Source organism: Peromyscus eremicus, chromosome 9 (genome assembly GCF_949786415.1).
Source record: "Peromyscus eremicus chromosome 9, PerEre_H2_v1, whole genome shotgun sequence".
In the NCBI taxonomy this organism is placed as follows: domain Eukaryota; kingdom Metazoa; phylum Chordata; class Mammalia; order Rodentia; family Cricetidae; genus Peromyscus; species Peromyscus eremicus.
The window spans coordinates 55,734,493-55,751,403 of NC_081425.1; the positions used below are offsets into that span (position 1 = coordinate 55,734,493).

Consider the following 16,911-nt stretch of genomic DNA (forward strand, 5'->3'; position numbering starts at 1 on the left):
TCTGAGACACCCCCACCCCTCCGTTTTCTCCCTCTGTGCAGGTCCACAGTACGGTGTGGCCCGTGAAGATGTAGTTCTTAACCGTATTCTTGGTGAAGGCTTCTTCGGGGAGGTCTACGAAGGGGTCTACACCAATCACGTGAGTCCCGGGCTCTTTTCTGGCACCCCTCACCTGTCTGTCTGTCTGTCTGTCTGAAGGGTGAGAGAGGAGCTGGGTTACAGGTAGCAGCTGACTGATACACAGTGGGTCCTCACTCACATGGCCCAGGACTACTTCTGGAGCACCCAGAGAGTGAAGGGAATGATCCATTCCCAGAACTGGGGAGCAGTGTCCTAGGGGTAGAAACGCAGTGGGCGCTGAGGCTTGTGGGAGAGTGCAGGAGGAGAAGTGGGGTAAGGTGCAGTTAGAGTGGGTCCTGAGTGAATCCAGCAGGATTGGTGTCCAGGTCACTGAAGCCTGGGTGAGCCTTGCCTAAGTGGTTATACTTTGGCAGGCTGGAGAAGGCCGAGCCCAAGGAGAGCAGTGCGGTTGAAAGCCGTCAGTATAGACAAAGAAGGAGACCCTGTGTGTTCTGCGCATGCCTGCTTGCTTTGGGCAGATCATGTGACTGTATCCTCACCTGGACACAGGGAAAGAGCTTTCTGGTTGCTGAAGACCTTTCTAGTTCTAACACAGAATGATCCAGAAGGGAGGGAAAGAGGAGGAGAGCACGAAAAGAGATAGAAAAATGGGGTGTCGGGGGAGGGGAGGGGACAGGGATGAGGTGCCATGGAAGGGCCGCTCTATTTGCCTTCCCTAGGGCGGTAGCCAAGTCTGCGATGGCCGTGCTGAGGGTAGGGAAGGAACACTTTCTCCTGAGAAGCACGAGAGTCCCTGAACATACTCTTCTATTGCAGAAAGGAGAAAAAATTAATGTGGCCGTCAAAACCTGCAAGAAAGACTGCACCCTGGACAATAAGGAGAAGTTCATGAGCGAGGCAGGTAGGCGTCCCCCGGGGAGGAGCCCCTGAGATGCTCCAGCTCTCAAGGATGAGGGGGCTGGGAAGGAGGGAGTATAAACAATAACAGGAACCCACCCCCCACTCCTGATTGTAAAAGGACTCTTGTCCCATATTTCACAGTTGGGGCAGGAAACTGAATTGCTTATATGCATATACTTATGTGTCTGGGGATGGGTTTGTAGCTTTTACCTGGTATGCGAGAGGCCATGTTTGATCCCCAGCAGTGAGGGGGGAAAATACTTTCTGTATGACCTTTGACCCTTTCCGCCATGCAGTGATTATGAAGAATCTTGACCACCCCCACATAGTGAAGCTGATTGGCATCATTGAAGAGGAACCCACGTGGATCATCATGGAACTGTATCCTTATGGGGAGGTGAGCTCAGCGGCCAGATGAGGAGCCCCGGGTGACAGCTGGGCTGCTGTTGAGCAGGGGATGGAAGGCATTTTATAGCAAGGGATCTTTACAGCTTCCTGCCTTCTGTATTTAGCTGTTATTATTAGGAAATTGCCAAAACGCATGGTCACCTTTGAATTTGCCCCCTAAAGGGAAGGAGGGGTCAAGTGGCTATTGGTAGCCCGGTGCCTTGGTGCCACACTGGGGCACAATGAGTGATTCTGATGGCATGTCTCTCTTCCGGCAGCTGGGCCACTACTTGGAACGAAACAAAAGCTCCCTGAAGGTCCCCACTCTGGTCCTGTACTCTCTACAGATATGCAAAGCCATGGCCTATCTGGAGAGCATCAACTGTGTACACAGGTAGGTACAGTGTGGGACTACATGGTCTGTGCCTGGCAACCAAGAGTACTCAGCATTCAGCACCCGGGTAGTCTCCATGAAACATTTCCTCATCTGGAGAGTTAAAAATGTCCTAGGGTACTGAGAGGAAGTCTAAAGTCTGAAGTCTCAGTGGAGCTTTGTGTCTTCCGGCAAGTGCAGGGGAGGGCTGTACTTGCCTGGAGCTCCATCTCCTTTGCCCCGCCCACTGGGTGACACATGACCTAGGAAAAAGTGGGCTAGAGAAGTGTTGGGAGCATCATAGAGTCTGTCACTCCCTATCCTAGTTCCCCGATATCCCTGACCCACCAGCCACTTTAACTGTGACTGTAGTTGGCTCTAACCCACTCTCTACCAGGCTTTGTTCTTGCTCTCTTGAGAACATGAGCCCCAAGGAGACCACGCTGGGGTGCTTACCGCACCACTGACATGGCCTGTGTAGCTTTGAGCCTGATTCTGGGCAAAGCCATGTAGGAGATACAAACAAACATTCCCTCGTGTGTCCAGTGAGTCCCGTGGAGCACCCGCTCAGTATCAGCCCGTGTTCTAGAACATAGGACAAAGAGAAACAAGGATCCTTTTCTTTGGAAAGCTCACAGTCCAGAGTGCGAGGGTCAAATGTGAGACGCACACGGCCTGGGGCCAAGGCGCTGTGGTCATAGGGTTGTTTCCTTTATTTATCTGAAGGTGGGTGTTTTAAAACCGTCTTTTCGGTAGCAGAAACAGCAGGAAGTGGCCTCGCCTGTGAGAAGCAAGTGGGCCTTTTGGGGTTGGTGGTGACACTAAGGGTGCAGGTGGCCCATGCCAACAGGCACTCCTCAAGGAGAGCCAGATGCCTGCGAGTTTCAGGAGCTATGATCTCTTCCTGGCAGAAGCCTGCTGGAATGTTCCTTCAGGCTGATGCCTGGTTCTCCTCACTTGTACCAGAGTCCCAAGGCCTCATGCTAGCCTTCAATCCTTCTTTCAGGGATATTGCTGTCCGGAACGTTCTGGTGGCCTCTCCTGAGTGTGTGAAGCTGGGGGACTTTGGGCTCTCCCGGTACATTGAGGATGAGGACTATTACAAAGGTGAGGAGGACTTGCCAGTTATCAGTACAATTTGTAGAATTCAAAATCCCAGAGCAAGGAAGGCGGAGGGTCAGGCAGCCTAGGTCAGTGGTCTTGGGGGAGCAGGAATACAATTCCGGCTCTTACATCTATAAATAACTCCTACAAACCCCCTTGTCCACACAAAGCCTCTGTGACTCGTCTCCCCATCAAATGGATGTCCCCTGAGTCCATCAACTTCCGCCGCTTCACAACTGCCAGTGACGTCTGGATGTTCGGTGAGTGGTGATTCAGGGGGGCTCAGGAAAGTGGTGATTCAGGGGGGCCCATGATCTAGGCAGGAGGCCAGCACGGGGAGCAAGGGTCTTACATGTGCCCCTCAGGTCCCAGGGCCACTGAGACGTCCCACAGGTAGAGAGTCAGTGGAGAGCACAGTGGAATAACATAGGCTAAGGCTGGTTGGGACAGACTGGGCTTGTCTCCCTTGTAAAGACTCTTGTGACAAGCATGTACTACATCTACTATCACTAAGGACTATATGGGAAAGGCTTCAAGGAATCCTCAAAGACAGCTGGCCGGTTTCTTTTGATGAGGAGGTATAAGAAGAGAGAGGGCCCGGCTGGGTGTGATGGACACAGCACTCCGTATATGACATATGGCCCTGCAGCTGTTCCTGGGAAATATCTTTGTTCCTCCCATTTTCCACTTGAGGAAATTAAGGCTCAGATGAGTCAAGGGTTTGTCCAAGATCCCACAGGCAACAAGTGTCAGTATGAAGTTTATAACTCCATTTGGAGAGGCTTTGCTCTCCCCACACCCCCATGAGAAAGTTCTGACAATCCAGATGTGCCCTCCTCTGGATCCCCAGAATCCCAGTAGCTCCATGGGGAGAGTTGTAGGGAGTAGACCATGGTTCATATACTATAAGTATAGGCTATCAATGTCTTGGGTGGACCAAGCACTCCGTATATGACATATGGCCCTGCAACTGTTTCTGGGAAATATCTTTGTTCCTCCCATTTTCCACCTGAGGAAATTAAGGCTCAGATGAGTCAAGGTGGGGAAGATGAGGTGGGGAAGACCTCAGAGCAGAACACTCCTCCTCCAGCTGGGACCAAGTGCCCGTGGCCAAAGCTATCCCTGGGGAGGGCAGGTTGGTCCCTCCCCTGAGCCTTCTCCCTCTGCTCTCAGCTGTGTGCGTGTGGGAGATCCTCAGCTTTGGGAAGCAGCCTTTCTTCTGGCTTGAAAACAAGGATGTTATCGGGGTGCTGGAGAAAGGGGACAGGCTGCCCAAGCCTGACCTCTGTCCACCTGTCCTTTACACGCTCATGACTCGATGCTGGGACTATGACCCCAGTGACCGGCCCCGCTTCACGGAGCTTGTGTGCAGTCTCAGGTGAGCATGCTGTGGGGCGCTATGGGAAGAGGATGTGGCTGTGGTCTCCATTCCCGTGCAGCGAGTGGGTGTCCTGCTCCCCCTTGTCAGAAGGAGAGTTCAGGTTAAAGTTGGTGACTTGACCCCTAGTGGTGATAGGTAAAACGGAACTGATATTAGAACTTCCTTCTGATCATCACAGGGAAGGTGCCCTCCCTTCTAGTAGAAGTATAATTGGTACCAGATAGTGTCGGAGGACAGAAAAGTGGAGACCAAGTTCATTGCCACATGCAAGCTCGGAGATGAGGGCAGCCTGGGGAAGCCTTGTTCACTCAGATGCCTCATGGAGCAGACTACTTACGACCACGATCTTTCTTGTTCTCTCTTTCCATTTGAAATCCTTCCCAGTTATGGAAGAAAGGGGGTGCTTTTGACTTGTTATCAAGACTGTGCCCCAGAAGTTACCTGTCTATTCTGTTTGAGGATCAGTGGCCTAAGGCTTGGATCCTTCTCATTGCCTAGCTGCTGTTTCTCTGGTACCAGAAGTCACTAGTGGGGGATGTTTTCTATCTTAGGGGTTCAGGACTTCCTTCTTCCTGCCTACAACTCACACATGGTCCAACTTCTTTTGGTTTCCTTTAGGGTGGGGGTGAGCAGACTACTGTTAAGGACCCACGTAATAAATATTTGGGGTTTTACAGTCTATGCAAGTCTCTGTTGCAACTCCTTGGCTCTACCATTGCAGCCCAAAGTGCTGGTAAAGGAAGAAGCTGGCTGTGTTTGATAAAATTCCATCTGCATACACCCAAACTTGGCATTATGCTTACATGCCATAAATTTAAAAAAAAATTCAATCATGAAAAAATGTGGTAGCCTTTCTTAATTTGAAACCAGGCAAAAATAGGTAGGAGGGCAGGCTTAGCTGTGGCCATCATATGCTGACCTCTGCCTTAATCTGACTTGCTTAATGACCGTAAATAATATAGCAAACATTGTGTGTGTATGTGTGTGTGTGTGTGTGTATGTGTGTGTGTATGTGTGTGTGTATACAGGTGTATGTGTACTGGATCAAATCCAGGGTTTTGCAAGTGCTAGGCAACTATTCTGCCACTGAACTACATTCCCAGCTCTAGTGATTTTATTTGGGGGTAAGAAAACAGGCCATAGGTAAGACAAGGCAGTTCATGCTTATAATCCCAATGCTTGAAAGGTACAGACAGTAGGGTCATGAGTTCAAGGTCATTCTCATCACATTAAAAAAAAAAAAGAAGTCTGATAGGAAGCCCAAGGGAGAGGCTAAGAATGCCCAGGTGAAGATGACCCTGCATTTGTTTGTAACTTGGAGTCTCTAACACATTCTGCGAAACCAGTCTTAGGATGCCTGTCTGCTCCTGTCTGTCTTCCCTCGGTGACCCTTTAATTAATTCTGCACCATCTGTTTGTCCTTCACAAGGATAACTTAGGAAGCCAGAAGGTTCCAGGATTAAAAGTAATTGAAAGATGTAGTCTGAAAAGACAAGAGCTCTGGGTTGGAAAAGGAGGGGTCTTGAGAACCACAGGGAGCCTTGGTCATTGCCTGTCTCTGAGTTGACACTCATTCCCACTCCTTGAAGAGACTCAGAGCCCAAAAGAACTCAGATGCCTCCTTCAGGCACAGCCTGGCAGTCCTTCCTTCAGGGTTAAGAAAGGGTCCAACTAACACTCCCCAGTCTTGTGTCAAACTTTGAGAACTTGTACAAAATGTTAGTGAACTGTCAGAATCCTTTTGACTGACAAAACATAGTAGGCTATGCTCACAGTGAGTGTGTGTGTGTGTGTGTGTGTGTAAATTTGAAGGTACATACCACATGGTATGCACTTGACAATGTGCACTTGATATGTGTTCCTTTGTACACATGGACTTGAAGACTCTGCAGTGATTCCAAGGGTCTCTGGATTGAGAAGTATCGCACTAGGACAGAAAGGAAAGACCTCACTATAGCTGAGAGTACACTACAGCTCACAGCAAGCTACAGAGTGGGAAGGGGAAAATATCCAATGTTATGGTGAATCTGTGCCTGGCTCATGAACTTAGATGGGACATTGGAAATGTACACAGGGCTTGTTGCCAATAGCTGGTACAGGAAGGCTGGAGGTGGGGAGGTTGCTCTGTGGCCAGCTTCTGCCACCTGTTGGGCTAGCTCTCTAAGGATTTCTACCCATTGTCTATTTGTGTAACCCTCTCAAACCTTGGTGCAAGGATGACCTCCATATCCTAATCTGTCTCAGAGAGGTCTCCAAGTCTCTCATGGAGCATGCAGGTGGAGATGGGATCTGGTGGCTCTCTACTGATCAGGCCTCTACTGGCTTCAGTGTGCCCCCTTTGACCCTGTTTCTCTCTATCTGCCCTGACTCCTCAACAGTGACATTTATCAGATGGAGAAGGACATTGCCATAGAGCAGGAAAGGAATGCTCGCTACAGACCCCCCAAAATATTGGAGCCCACTGCCTTTCAAGAACCCCCGCCCAAGGTAAGCCAAGTCTGGGCTTCATCAGTCCTGCGGTCAAAGCAGAGCCAGCTCCCTTCATGGCCCGACTGCCCACTCATAGCACAATGAGCTTGCTTTTCTACAATCCTCTTTCAGTTCTGGACCCAAACCCCAACCATCCACAGGTGTCCCCTCAAGAGAAATCTGGGGCCAGCACACAGCCCGTGGGGAAGCTGGATCAAGAACTGTCCTTTAGTTCCCCGTGGAAGCCTGTGTGCTTCTAGGGATGGCAGATCGGGTGCCCACTGTGATAAGGAAGGGAAATGTCCTGAGCCCCTGACATTCAGTCTCTATGTCCATGCCTGAAATGACAGCCTTAGGCTCAGGATCCAGGACCGTACTGCCCCACCATCACATGGTTGGGTCCCCAGAAACCAGGCCTGTGTTAGCTAGAGCTGACAAAACAAAATACCACAGGCAGAATGATTTAAACAGCAGACATCCATCCCTCACAGTCTCCAAAACTTGGAAGTCCACAGCCCAGAAAAGCTCAAATGTAGTCTCTGGTGAGGTTCTCTGGTCGCTGTTTTCCTCAAAACTGTGATGAAACAACCAATGAAGACAACCTAAAGAAGGAAGGGATTATTTGAACTGTGCATTTGAGAGTAGAGTCCATCACAGCAGGGAAGGCATGGACGCCCGGGGTCACATGACATCTGCAGTCAGGAAGCAGAGAGGTGAATGCTGCTTCTGGGTAGCCTTGCCTTTTTATGTGGTCCAGGATCCCAGCCCACAGAATGATGACCCGATATCTAGAGTGAATCTCCTCTCAGTTAGTTTAATATAGAAACCCCCTCACAGAAATACCCAGAGTCTTGTCTCTTTGATGATTCTAGACCTGTCAAATTGACAATCAATATTAATTGTCACGGGGCCCCTTCCTAGCTCTCAGATGGCCTCCTTCTTGCCATGTCCTCACGTGTCATGGAAGGTGAGAGGAAATGAAAGGTACTCTCTTAGTCTGCAGTGCTGTTCTCATCAGGGTACTCATCCCATCATGGGATGACCTCACCCAACTCTACCTCTTCCTCAAAGACCGCACTTCATAATACTGTCACATGGGAGTCAGGATGCCAATATACAATCAGGTGTCTTTGGGACTGGGCACAGAGGATGAGTCTATAGCAACACCCAGTCTTGTTCAAGGCCCTTTCTCCTGGTCTCTCTTGCATGTGTTGTTCTCATCCCTTCCCATCTTTAGCCATGTAACCAGTGCTCAAGGTATGGCTGCAAAACAGATCCAATGACAGTTTTGTTCCCATCTCTCTATTGTAAACAAACAGAACTGCCTCTGACCTGATAGTTCCTTTGGTGTGTCCTTTTTGCTGAAGGGGAGAGTCAGACTGACATAGCTCTGTGTTCTCTTTCTAGCCCAGCCGGCCCAAGTACAGACCCCCTCCACAGACCAACCTGCTAGCTCCCAAGCTGCAGTTCCAGGTAAATGTGTAACTAGAAGGTGGGGAGGTTTGACTCCATCCCTCCTCAAGGTCCTTTCTGACATGCCATGCCTACACCTTTGGGGTGCAACAGCAAACACCCGCTTAGGAGGTGGAGATGCCTGGGTTGGCTCTTTCTTGGTAGCCAAGAGAGAATTTCAACTTCTATCAAAAGGACAGAAATGCAGTTCTTCCAGAAGTCCTGCCTGCAGCCCAGTCCCGCCATCTGCAGTGTCTGCTGCTTCCTGTGCCTGCCTGCAGCTGCCTTCCTGTGTCCCTGGCTTCCCTGACCTCTTACCCTGAACAGAGCCTCCTGGGAAGGAATTCTAGGGTGCTGGGGATGGATGACAATCCCCGAGACTTGAGTGTTGCCCAAGGTTCTATGCAGAGGCTCTGGACAGGACCTAGGTGGCCAGTGAAAAGAGAGCAGGGACCCATCTAAGCTGTCTGCATCCGTCATTGCCAGCCTTGAATCTACCCAAGGCTGTAGCCTGTGACTCATGTAGTCCTGCCCTGTGTCCCTCTCTTGCATCTGGGTGAGAGGTGGCCCGGCCTCCTGCCTTTCCTTCCCCGACATCCCCTAGCACAGAGCTGTGGAGTCAAAACAGAACACCCCAAGGAACCAGTACCAATGTTAGCTCTGCTGATGCTCCTCACAGGAAGTGTGAGTCTCCCAACCAGGCCTTCCTTGTCAGGGAGATGGCCCTGTGTCAAAAACAAGCCCAACCAAGAATGGAAATGTCTTGTAGGGGGGTGACAATAATGCCTTTAAAAAAAGAGATATGTAAGCTGGTGAGATGGTGAGATGGTAAAGGCGCTCCCTGCCAAACCTGACCACCCGAGTCTGATCCCTGGAACCAGTGTGGTGGAAGGAGAAAACTGATGTCCAGAAATTGTCCTCTGACCTCCATATCATTATATGGCATGCATGTGAGCCTGCACACACACACACACACACACACACACACACACACACACACACACAAAGCTAAAACAACATTTAAAATGTTATATTGTCAGACTGGGGAGATGGCTTTGTGGTTTAAACACTTGCTGTGGAAGCATGAAGGTTGGAGTTTGAGGCCTCAGAATCCACATAGACGCCAGGTGAGCACGGTGGCTGTCTGTAATTCCAGCCTTAGAAGGCAGAGATGAGGAGTCCCCAGAGCAAACTGGAGGATGTTGAGACAAGCTCTGGGTTTGACCAAGAGACCACACCTCAGTGAATAAGGTGGAATAGGGATTAAGGATGACTCCTGACATCAATCCAGGACCTCCATGTATAGTTCAAATACACATGCACACACAATACATTTTTAATCAAATAATTATACCCCAGACACACAAAGTATACATATACATACATGCATATACACACCCATGCACGCACACACACACATACACACATACAGACTTCTGGATTTTGACCCTGTGGATTCAACTAACCAATAATGGAAAATAATGAAAAAAAGAAAAAAGCAGAGCCCAAATCTACATGAAATACGGATTTTTCTTGTCATTATTTCCTAAACAAGATAGTATGCCACTTACATAGCCTTTCCATAGTATTCAATATCATAAGTAATCTAGAGTGCTTTACAATACATCAGAAGACAGCTGGAGATACACAAATATAATACCATTTTATGTAAGGGATTTCATATCTACGGTGCATCCTGGAACCACACATCCCTGGGACACTGAGGGATAACTCTGTGTGTGTGTGTGTGTGTGTGTGTGTGTGTGTGTGTACATACACATTTATTCATCTGCAGGCTTATCATAACCTACATCACAACTGTGAAACAAGCCCCTTCCCAAAGGGTCATGAGGTCCCACCCCTGGTCTCAGGAGATGAGTCATCAGTGAGCACCCTCCCATGCAAAGAGCATTGTGCAGGAGGAGTGGCCACAGATGAGAGGCCACGTTGCTCTGCCACATCTCTTTGTTGGGGCCAGGAAAATCGCACATCCCATTCTTTATCTGCCATAGTAGAGCAAGTCTGCATCCCCACGGTGCAAATGCGTCCTTTTTTTGTGCTCCTGTTCGTAGCAGCTAATTGTCTACCCTCTTGCCTTGTCCCTGTGCCTTGTGCTTCTTTGCTTCTCATGAATAGGTCCCTGAGGGTCTGTGTGCCAGCTCTCCTACACTTACCAGCCCTATGGAGTATCCATCTCCTGTTAACTCGCTGCACACCCCACCTCTCCACCGGCACAATGTCTTCAAGCGCCACAGCATGCGGGTAAGAGGACTCTGCATGCTGGGTGTCAGCCTCGCCGCCGAGGAGGCTGCTGGAGGGAGGTGGCTTGGGAAGTGCTCCATGTTTCCATGTGCCAGGCAGGCTACTGAGGGCTTCTGTGCCCTCTTCCCTTTTGTAAACACATCAGCTGGACAGGACCTGCTTTTGTCCATACTGATGTTGTGGCCAGTGATGGCAGACTCTCTCTCTTTCCTGAGTCCTAGGAATCAGGTACTCCAGGCAGTGCAGAGGCTTTTGGGCACAGCGTAGCAGGGCCTGGGGCTGCTGAGGAATACAGGACCCTGGAGGTCCCACCCTGTGCTGCATTCTTGACTGATTGCTTTGGTTGCTAAATCTCTCCCTGGAGAAAGACTTCATGGTGGCTTTCCCCGCTGCTTTTGTGAATGGTGCTTCTGTGTGAAGGGTAGAGGCTGGTGTGGATACTGACTCACTTAGCTAGCTCCCCTGTGGCCTTCGTCAGTGACTGCCGAGGCCCTGAAGGCTTCATGGACCAGATGGTCAGGTTTTTTTTGTGCAGAGCATCTTTGCTTGTGAGCAGATGTCCACCTCCACCAACCATCTCCCTTGTGGTCAATTGCTGTGAGCACCTGATAGATTTTACTAAGTTATGAAACAGACCAAAACACTTAGCATTTTAGCTCTTGCTCTGTATGTATGTACATTTCAGACTCATAACTCTAAAGCTTTTTGTGGAAAAAAATGCATGTTGATTACAATACCTTTTTGAGAAACGTAGGTAATTACGTTGATATGCTTCTGTGCTGCTTATTCTTAATTTAGTAAAAATTTGAAATGAGCATAATTTAGAATTCCAGGCAGTAAGATCTGTTATGAAAGCAATTTTCTCCAAACTCACTCTGTTTTTCTCTCTTACATTAATTTAACCAATTTCTGACTTCGTATGTGCTTACCCATAATTAACCCACAGTTTTAAGCATGTGCTATAATTTAGGCAGTGTTCACTGCCCCCCACCCCTGCCCTGGACCCTTTATTCAGAGTTAATTAAGTTTCAGAGAGCTTTGTTTAAGATGGCGTTCTTTTGGAAAGAGGCTGTTTAGTGCCTGCGAGGGGCGGTACTGCCCTTGCCCAAGCCAAGCGTCACTGCCAGGACTGTTCAGTTCCATAAAGACAGCTTGTGCAGGTCTTTTGTGCCAGGGGATTAGCAGTGATTGTCAGATGAGAACTCTGACTGAAAGAACATAATGAATATTTCTTTAAATAAGTTTTTTTTTTTTTAAAAAAAAAAAAAAGTTTCAAGTATAAACTCTTTTTTATGGCATAGATGAGAAAGTATCATTCTAGCGGTGTGCCGACAAGGGATAACAGGTTTCCCAAGAATCTCCCAAAAGCATTTCACAAAGATTCAGAGACAGGAAAAAAAAAAAGATTTCCTCTATAGCATGGCTCATCTGGGAGTCTGTGGAGCATCCCACGGTCACGATGGTAGCCGTCTCCCTCCCTGGGGATATTGCAATTCAATAATGAAGTTCTGAAGGGTAGACTAGAGTGCTGTCCTGGGTGCTGAAGGAAGACATGGGAGGCTGGGCCTTCAAGGCACGGTTGCAGGCTCACCTGGCTGGCTCCTGGGGAAGATTTGGACAGGGAAAAACTGGAATACAGGGGGCGGACGAAGAAGCAGCAGTACTAGGAGCCAGGAGTGCGTGGTAAAAAGCTATAGGGTGGGGGAGGGTAGGGCACTGTTTTGCTAGAACAAGGAAGGTTTTATGTGGAGGTGTAAATGAGGCAGGAAGGATGATGAGCCATAAGCAAATTACAGAGAACAACTCGTGAACACTGTTCTGTAACACAAGTTCCTGATTCCTTCCAAGAAGTGTAGGTGTCTGTCGCCTAGGAAGAATACCCAGGGTACATTTCGACCAAACTGCAGCGTAAAGAGGTTTAAAAGTTATTATTGGGATTATTGGAGCTGGGGAGATAGCTCAGTGGATAAGGCATTTGCCATGCAAACTGGAGGAGCTGAGTTTGGATCCTCAAACTCACCTCAGTGCTGAATGGGTGTGGTGGCCCACCTGTAATTCCAGCTCTAAGAATATGGAGAATCCTGGGAACAAGGGGGCTTGGTAGACTAGCTCATTTCAGTGAGCTCTCAGCTCACCTGAAAGAGAGGTACTGTGCTTCAAGAACAATTGAGGGAGATACCTATCTCCACCTCCAGCCTCATGCACATGGTCATGCAACACATGCCAACATGCATACACATATGTGTGCACATACTTACACACATTAAGAATAAAGCAAAAAGCTTCTCCTTTTACCCTATAATATGTCATTATAAGGCATTAGAACAAGCCTTCCAGCATGTGTTTGCTAAAGTATCTACCAAGGTTAAGCCTGGGCCATAAAGCGCATATACCCAGTGAGGCTCTTTTAAGACCTATAAGACTATATAGTAGATTTGGACTCCAGTAACTCATCCTATCAGTATTTAATCTCCCTAAGTCTATGGATCTAACTCTGTATTTAGAACTTTTGACACTTAAGTCCCGCTATGTATTAAAAGCCTGAGATAGCTGTAGACCATAGCAGTCACAGGTATTGGATTTAGCTGGAGACATTTTTAACTTTAAAATGTTTACCTTCTTTGGAGAGTGGTGGTGCACATCTTTAATCCCAGCACTCAGGAAGCAGAGGCAGGTGGATAACTGTGACTCTGAGGCCAGCCTGGTCTACAGAGTGAGTTCCAGGACAGCCAGGACTGTTACACAGAGAAACCCTGTACCTTCCTTTTGGAGCGTTGGTGTCTTAGTCTATATTCTACTCCTGTAACCATACCCAGGGCTGGAACTTCACACTGGGAAGAGGCTTATTTAGCTCAGTTTTGGAGTGCTAAGAACATGGGCAGACACCCACAGGGCTCCAGTGAGGACTTTCTGGCCACATCATACCATGGTAGACAGCATCATGTTAGGGGCATGAACTATGTGTTCTATCTATTATTTATTGAACCCAGTGAGAACAGGAACATAATGGTTTTTTAAAATTCCTGTTCTCCCAGTATCTGGCTCTATGCCTGCCACACAGCTGCTTAACAGATAATTTCTGAATGGGTTAGAACAATGGTTCTCAACCTTCCTAACACTGCAGCCCTTTAATAGTTCCTCATGTGGTGGTGACCCAGCCATACAATTCTTTCATTGCTACTTTGTAACTGTAATTTTTCTACTGTTATGAATGATAATGTAAACACCTGTGTTTTCCAGTGGTCTTAGGTGACCCCTGTGAAAAGGTCATTCGGACCCCCCTTCCCCAGAGGGGTCAAGACCCACAGGTTGAGAACCGCTGGGTTAGATGGCTATCATAAGAAATCAACACTGGTAATTGAATCTGTTGGAGTGATGGGCAACATGCCCCAATATAACTATTTTAAAGCTACGTTGTAACGAACAAGCCTGTTTTAAAGGGCTTAGTGGGGAACTCTTCAGAGGCCAGGTAGACATGTGGCTTGTTAAAAGTATATATGACTTTTTTTTTTTAGCATTTTCTTTAAGTGACCTATAAACCAGCCACTTCAAAGGGAAGGGACTGTTGATTCACCATGTGCTTTGGTAACAGGATACCTGAGACTGGGTGATTTATACAGAAGTTTATTACCTCCTGTTTTGGGGACTGGGAACTCAAAGATCAAGGGCCACCTCTAGTGAGGGACTTCCTGCTGTTTTCTGACCTGGCAGAAGACATCCCGTGGTGAGGGAGCACAGAGAGGGAGCAGAGAGGCAAACTCAACCTTCTCCCAGGAGCCCCTCCCGTGGAAACTAGCCCATCCATGTATTAATGGCATTAACTTGTTCATGAACTCAGCGCCTCCGTGATCTTTAAGTCACCCCACTTCTCAACACCATTGTACTAGAAATCAAGTTCCCGACATGTGAACACTAGGGGGCCACATTCAAGCCATAGCAGGAACCTCTGGTGTTCGTGTCACAAAAGGGCCCTGTCACTGGTAAAGGGTTTTGTAGTCAAGAGGACACACACAACCTTCTTCCTTCAGTAGACCCAGGAGGCCAAGGCGATCACTCACAGTAGATAAAAAACAAAATAGTTCAGAGGGACTGAGAAAATAATTATGTAAATGTACCCTGGATAGATTGAGGGAAAATAGGAAAACATCAACACCCATGTAGGGTAATAAAACTAAGAGTAAGTCCAAAGTGCCATAGGTGAGTGAAGACTGGGGTTAGAACTAGTGAAGAGGAAGAAGCATTCACCTTGTGTCTGTGGAGTCATGCTCTGGAAGTTTCATTATTCACCTTGTCTCTTAGCGCACTCCTTTCTTTTAACCTCTGGTTATATCGTTCAAGCTGTTCCCTTAACCAAGAGTGCATGACTGATGGGCACAAACAGTCCTGTACCCCAGAACTTGAGGTAGCCCCACAGCCTGTAGAAGATTCCAGACCTGCCACCAGCATGCTTAGGTAGAAACAAGTTCCAAAGGGTTTGGAGCTAGCTTTGTATTTCTGAGTCTTTAAAATGTCAGTAGCCATGACAAGTGCCAGCCAAGAAAAGAGGTAGATGGTTGAAAACAAAATGTCATGGGCAGATCATGTGACAGTTTGAACCCACTGCTTTGGGATTTGGCATCCTGTTGCAGCCAGGTGTGTGGGTGAGTCTGAGACAGAGCAAAACATCTGGGCTGCATTTGTGGCTATGGCTTAAGGAACAGACAAGAGAAGAGCAGCAGGCAATGCCAATGTTTGGCTCCCCGGCGGCTCTTCAGCAGCTCCTCCCTGGTCCAAGCCAAAGAATGGGGCTCACTGCAGCTGTTGTCCCCACAGGAGGAGGACTTCATCCGGCCCAGTAGCCGAGAAGAGGCCCAGCTGCTCTGGGAGGCAGAGAAGATCAAGATGCGGCAGGTCTTAGACAGACAGCAGAAGCAGATGGTGGAAGATTCCCAGTGGCTGAGGCAGGAAGAGAGATGCTTGGTGAGCGGCTTCCCTCTTTTCTGACCAGTGGGGTAGATGCTCCTCATGCGTTCTCCATGCTTTCTACTCTGGATCCTAAGTCCTTTGCTTTGGTCTCCTCTGCAGGACCCTATGGTTTATATGAATGACAAGTCCACAGTGGTAAGTGACCAGGAAAAGCCTGTCAAGAGCCACAGGCTGCAAGAGCCTTATCCACACAGGACCCCTCGGCCAGACCCCTGGGTCTGCCTGTCTCTGCCCCTTAGTTTGACCCCAAGCTTCTCTTCACCTGAAAGCCCATGGGACTCATATTGTCAGTGCTATCTTGGGCCTCTAGAAAGGCCACTTGGGGTCAGGAGCTGTCAGGTCCCCTCACTCGTGGCTGTAATGTCTACACTGGAAAGGGATGGGCAATGAGGAAATAGGACTTTCCCTGAATGCACAGTAGTGACTCCTCTCTCTTCCTTTCCTTACAGACCCCCGAGAAGGAGGCCGGCTACAGTGAGTGCTTCCTCGGGGGCAGTTTCCACCTGGGGTGTGTTGGGGGTGTAGTCCTGTCCTTGCTCACTGTCCTGCAAGGAGCAGAGGGTTGTCTTTGATTTTTAATAAGGAAAAGCTACCATTTGCCTTGTTTTAACCTGAGTGTGTGGAGTCACTTGGATTTTGGCAGGAGCCTCTACCCGGCCCCTGACTCTCCATCTACCCTGGCCCTTTCTGCTCTTGTGGAGTTGGCGACTTCTTTGGGCCCCCTTTCCTTTTGTCTTTCTTAAATGAGTCTGGAACACTCTCCTTTTTTCCTGTTTTTCACTCGCCCTATGGGAGGCCCTTTGTTAGGTTTAGACCTACCTTCCCAGTCCCTACTGGTCTTCTCCAGGCCAGAGGGATTGAAGATTCAAAGTCACAAAGATCTCTCCAGAAGTTTCTACTGAAGGTGTGGAGGGGGTCAAAGAGTGGAGCTGCTGCTGCTGATGACGACGTCGATGATGATGATGATGATGGTGATGATGATGATGATGATGATGATAGCAATAGTCACAAAGAACTTAGCACGACCAGGCACAGCCCTTAGTCACTCACAAATGTTAACTCACTTTGCATTATATCAACACTATGGGGTTGGTGCAATCTATCTCCATTTCACAGACGAATCGGGGACCCAGGGCAGTGAAGCAACTTGTTTAATACCGCACACAACTACTTACTAACTAACTCAGCTCAGGTTTGAGACCAGACGTTCTGGGTTCCAAGGTCTTTTCTGAGCCGATGATCTCGTTCTCCAGATGAAAATTAAGCCTGGGGATGTAGACAACTGCCCTGGGTGAATGAGCTCCTGTGTGATGGTTACGTGAGAAGCAAGCTTACTGGCTTGCATCTTTGCCCACTGTCACACCGGCTCCCCCAGGCTGGGTGTGCCGTTGCTCATCAGAGTAGAGTCAGTAGTATGACAAACCATCATGCATGTCTTAAAATCTACCCCCCCTCCCCCGCCCGAGCTGCCACTGCACCAGGGTGGGCTGCACAGACCGCCACCTGCAGACTGTGGAGTTCTCTTCCACGGATGCTG

General features: G+C 48.6%; 1 protein-coding gene across 1 annotated transcript in view; it reads left to right on the forward strand.

Annotated features, from left to right (window-relative positions):
* Ptk2b (protein tyrosine kinase 2 beta) overlaps window positions 1-16,911 on the forward strand; it is a 126,804-nt gene that overhangs the window by 105,701 nt on the left and 4,192 nt on the right. The window contains exons 15-27 of the mRNA XM_059273438.1: window positions 42-139; window positions 898-982; window positions 1,278-1,378; window positions 1,647-1,762; window positions 2,748-2,848; window positions 3,016-3,105; window positions 4,019-4,223; window positions 6,605-6,713; window positions 8,103-8,168; window positions 10,284-10,409; window positions 15,222-15,368; window positions 15,474-15,509; window positions 15,824-15,848. Of these exons, the coding sequence (XP_059129421.1) occupies window positions 42-139; window positions 898-982; window positions 1,278-1,378; window positions 1,647-1,762; window positions 2,748-2,848; window positions 3,016-3,105; window positions 4,019-4,223; window positions 6,605-6,713; window positions 8,103-8,168; window positions 10,284-10,409; window positions 15,222-15,368; window positions 15,474-15,509; window positions 15,824-15,848 (1,305 nt within the window). The remainder of the gene's footprint in view (window positions 1-41; window positions 140-897; window positions 983-1,277; window positions 1,379-1,646; window positions 1,763-2,747; window positions 2,849-3,015; window positions 3,106-4,018; window positions 4,224-6,604; window positions 6,714-8,102; window positions 8,169-10,283; window positions 10,410-15,221; window positions 15,369-15,473; window positions 15,510-15,823; window positions 15,849-16,911) is intronic.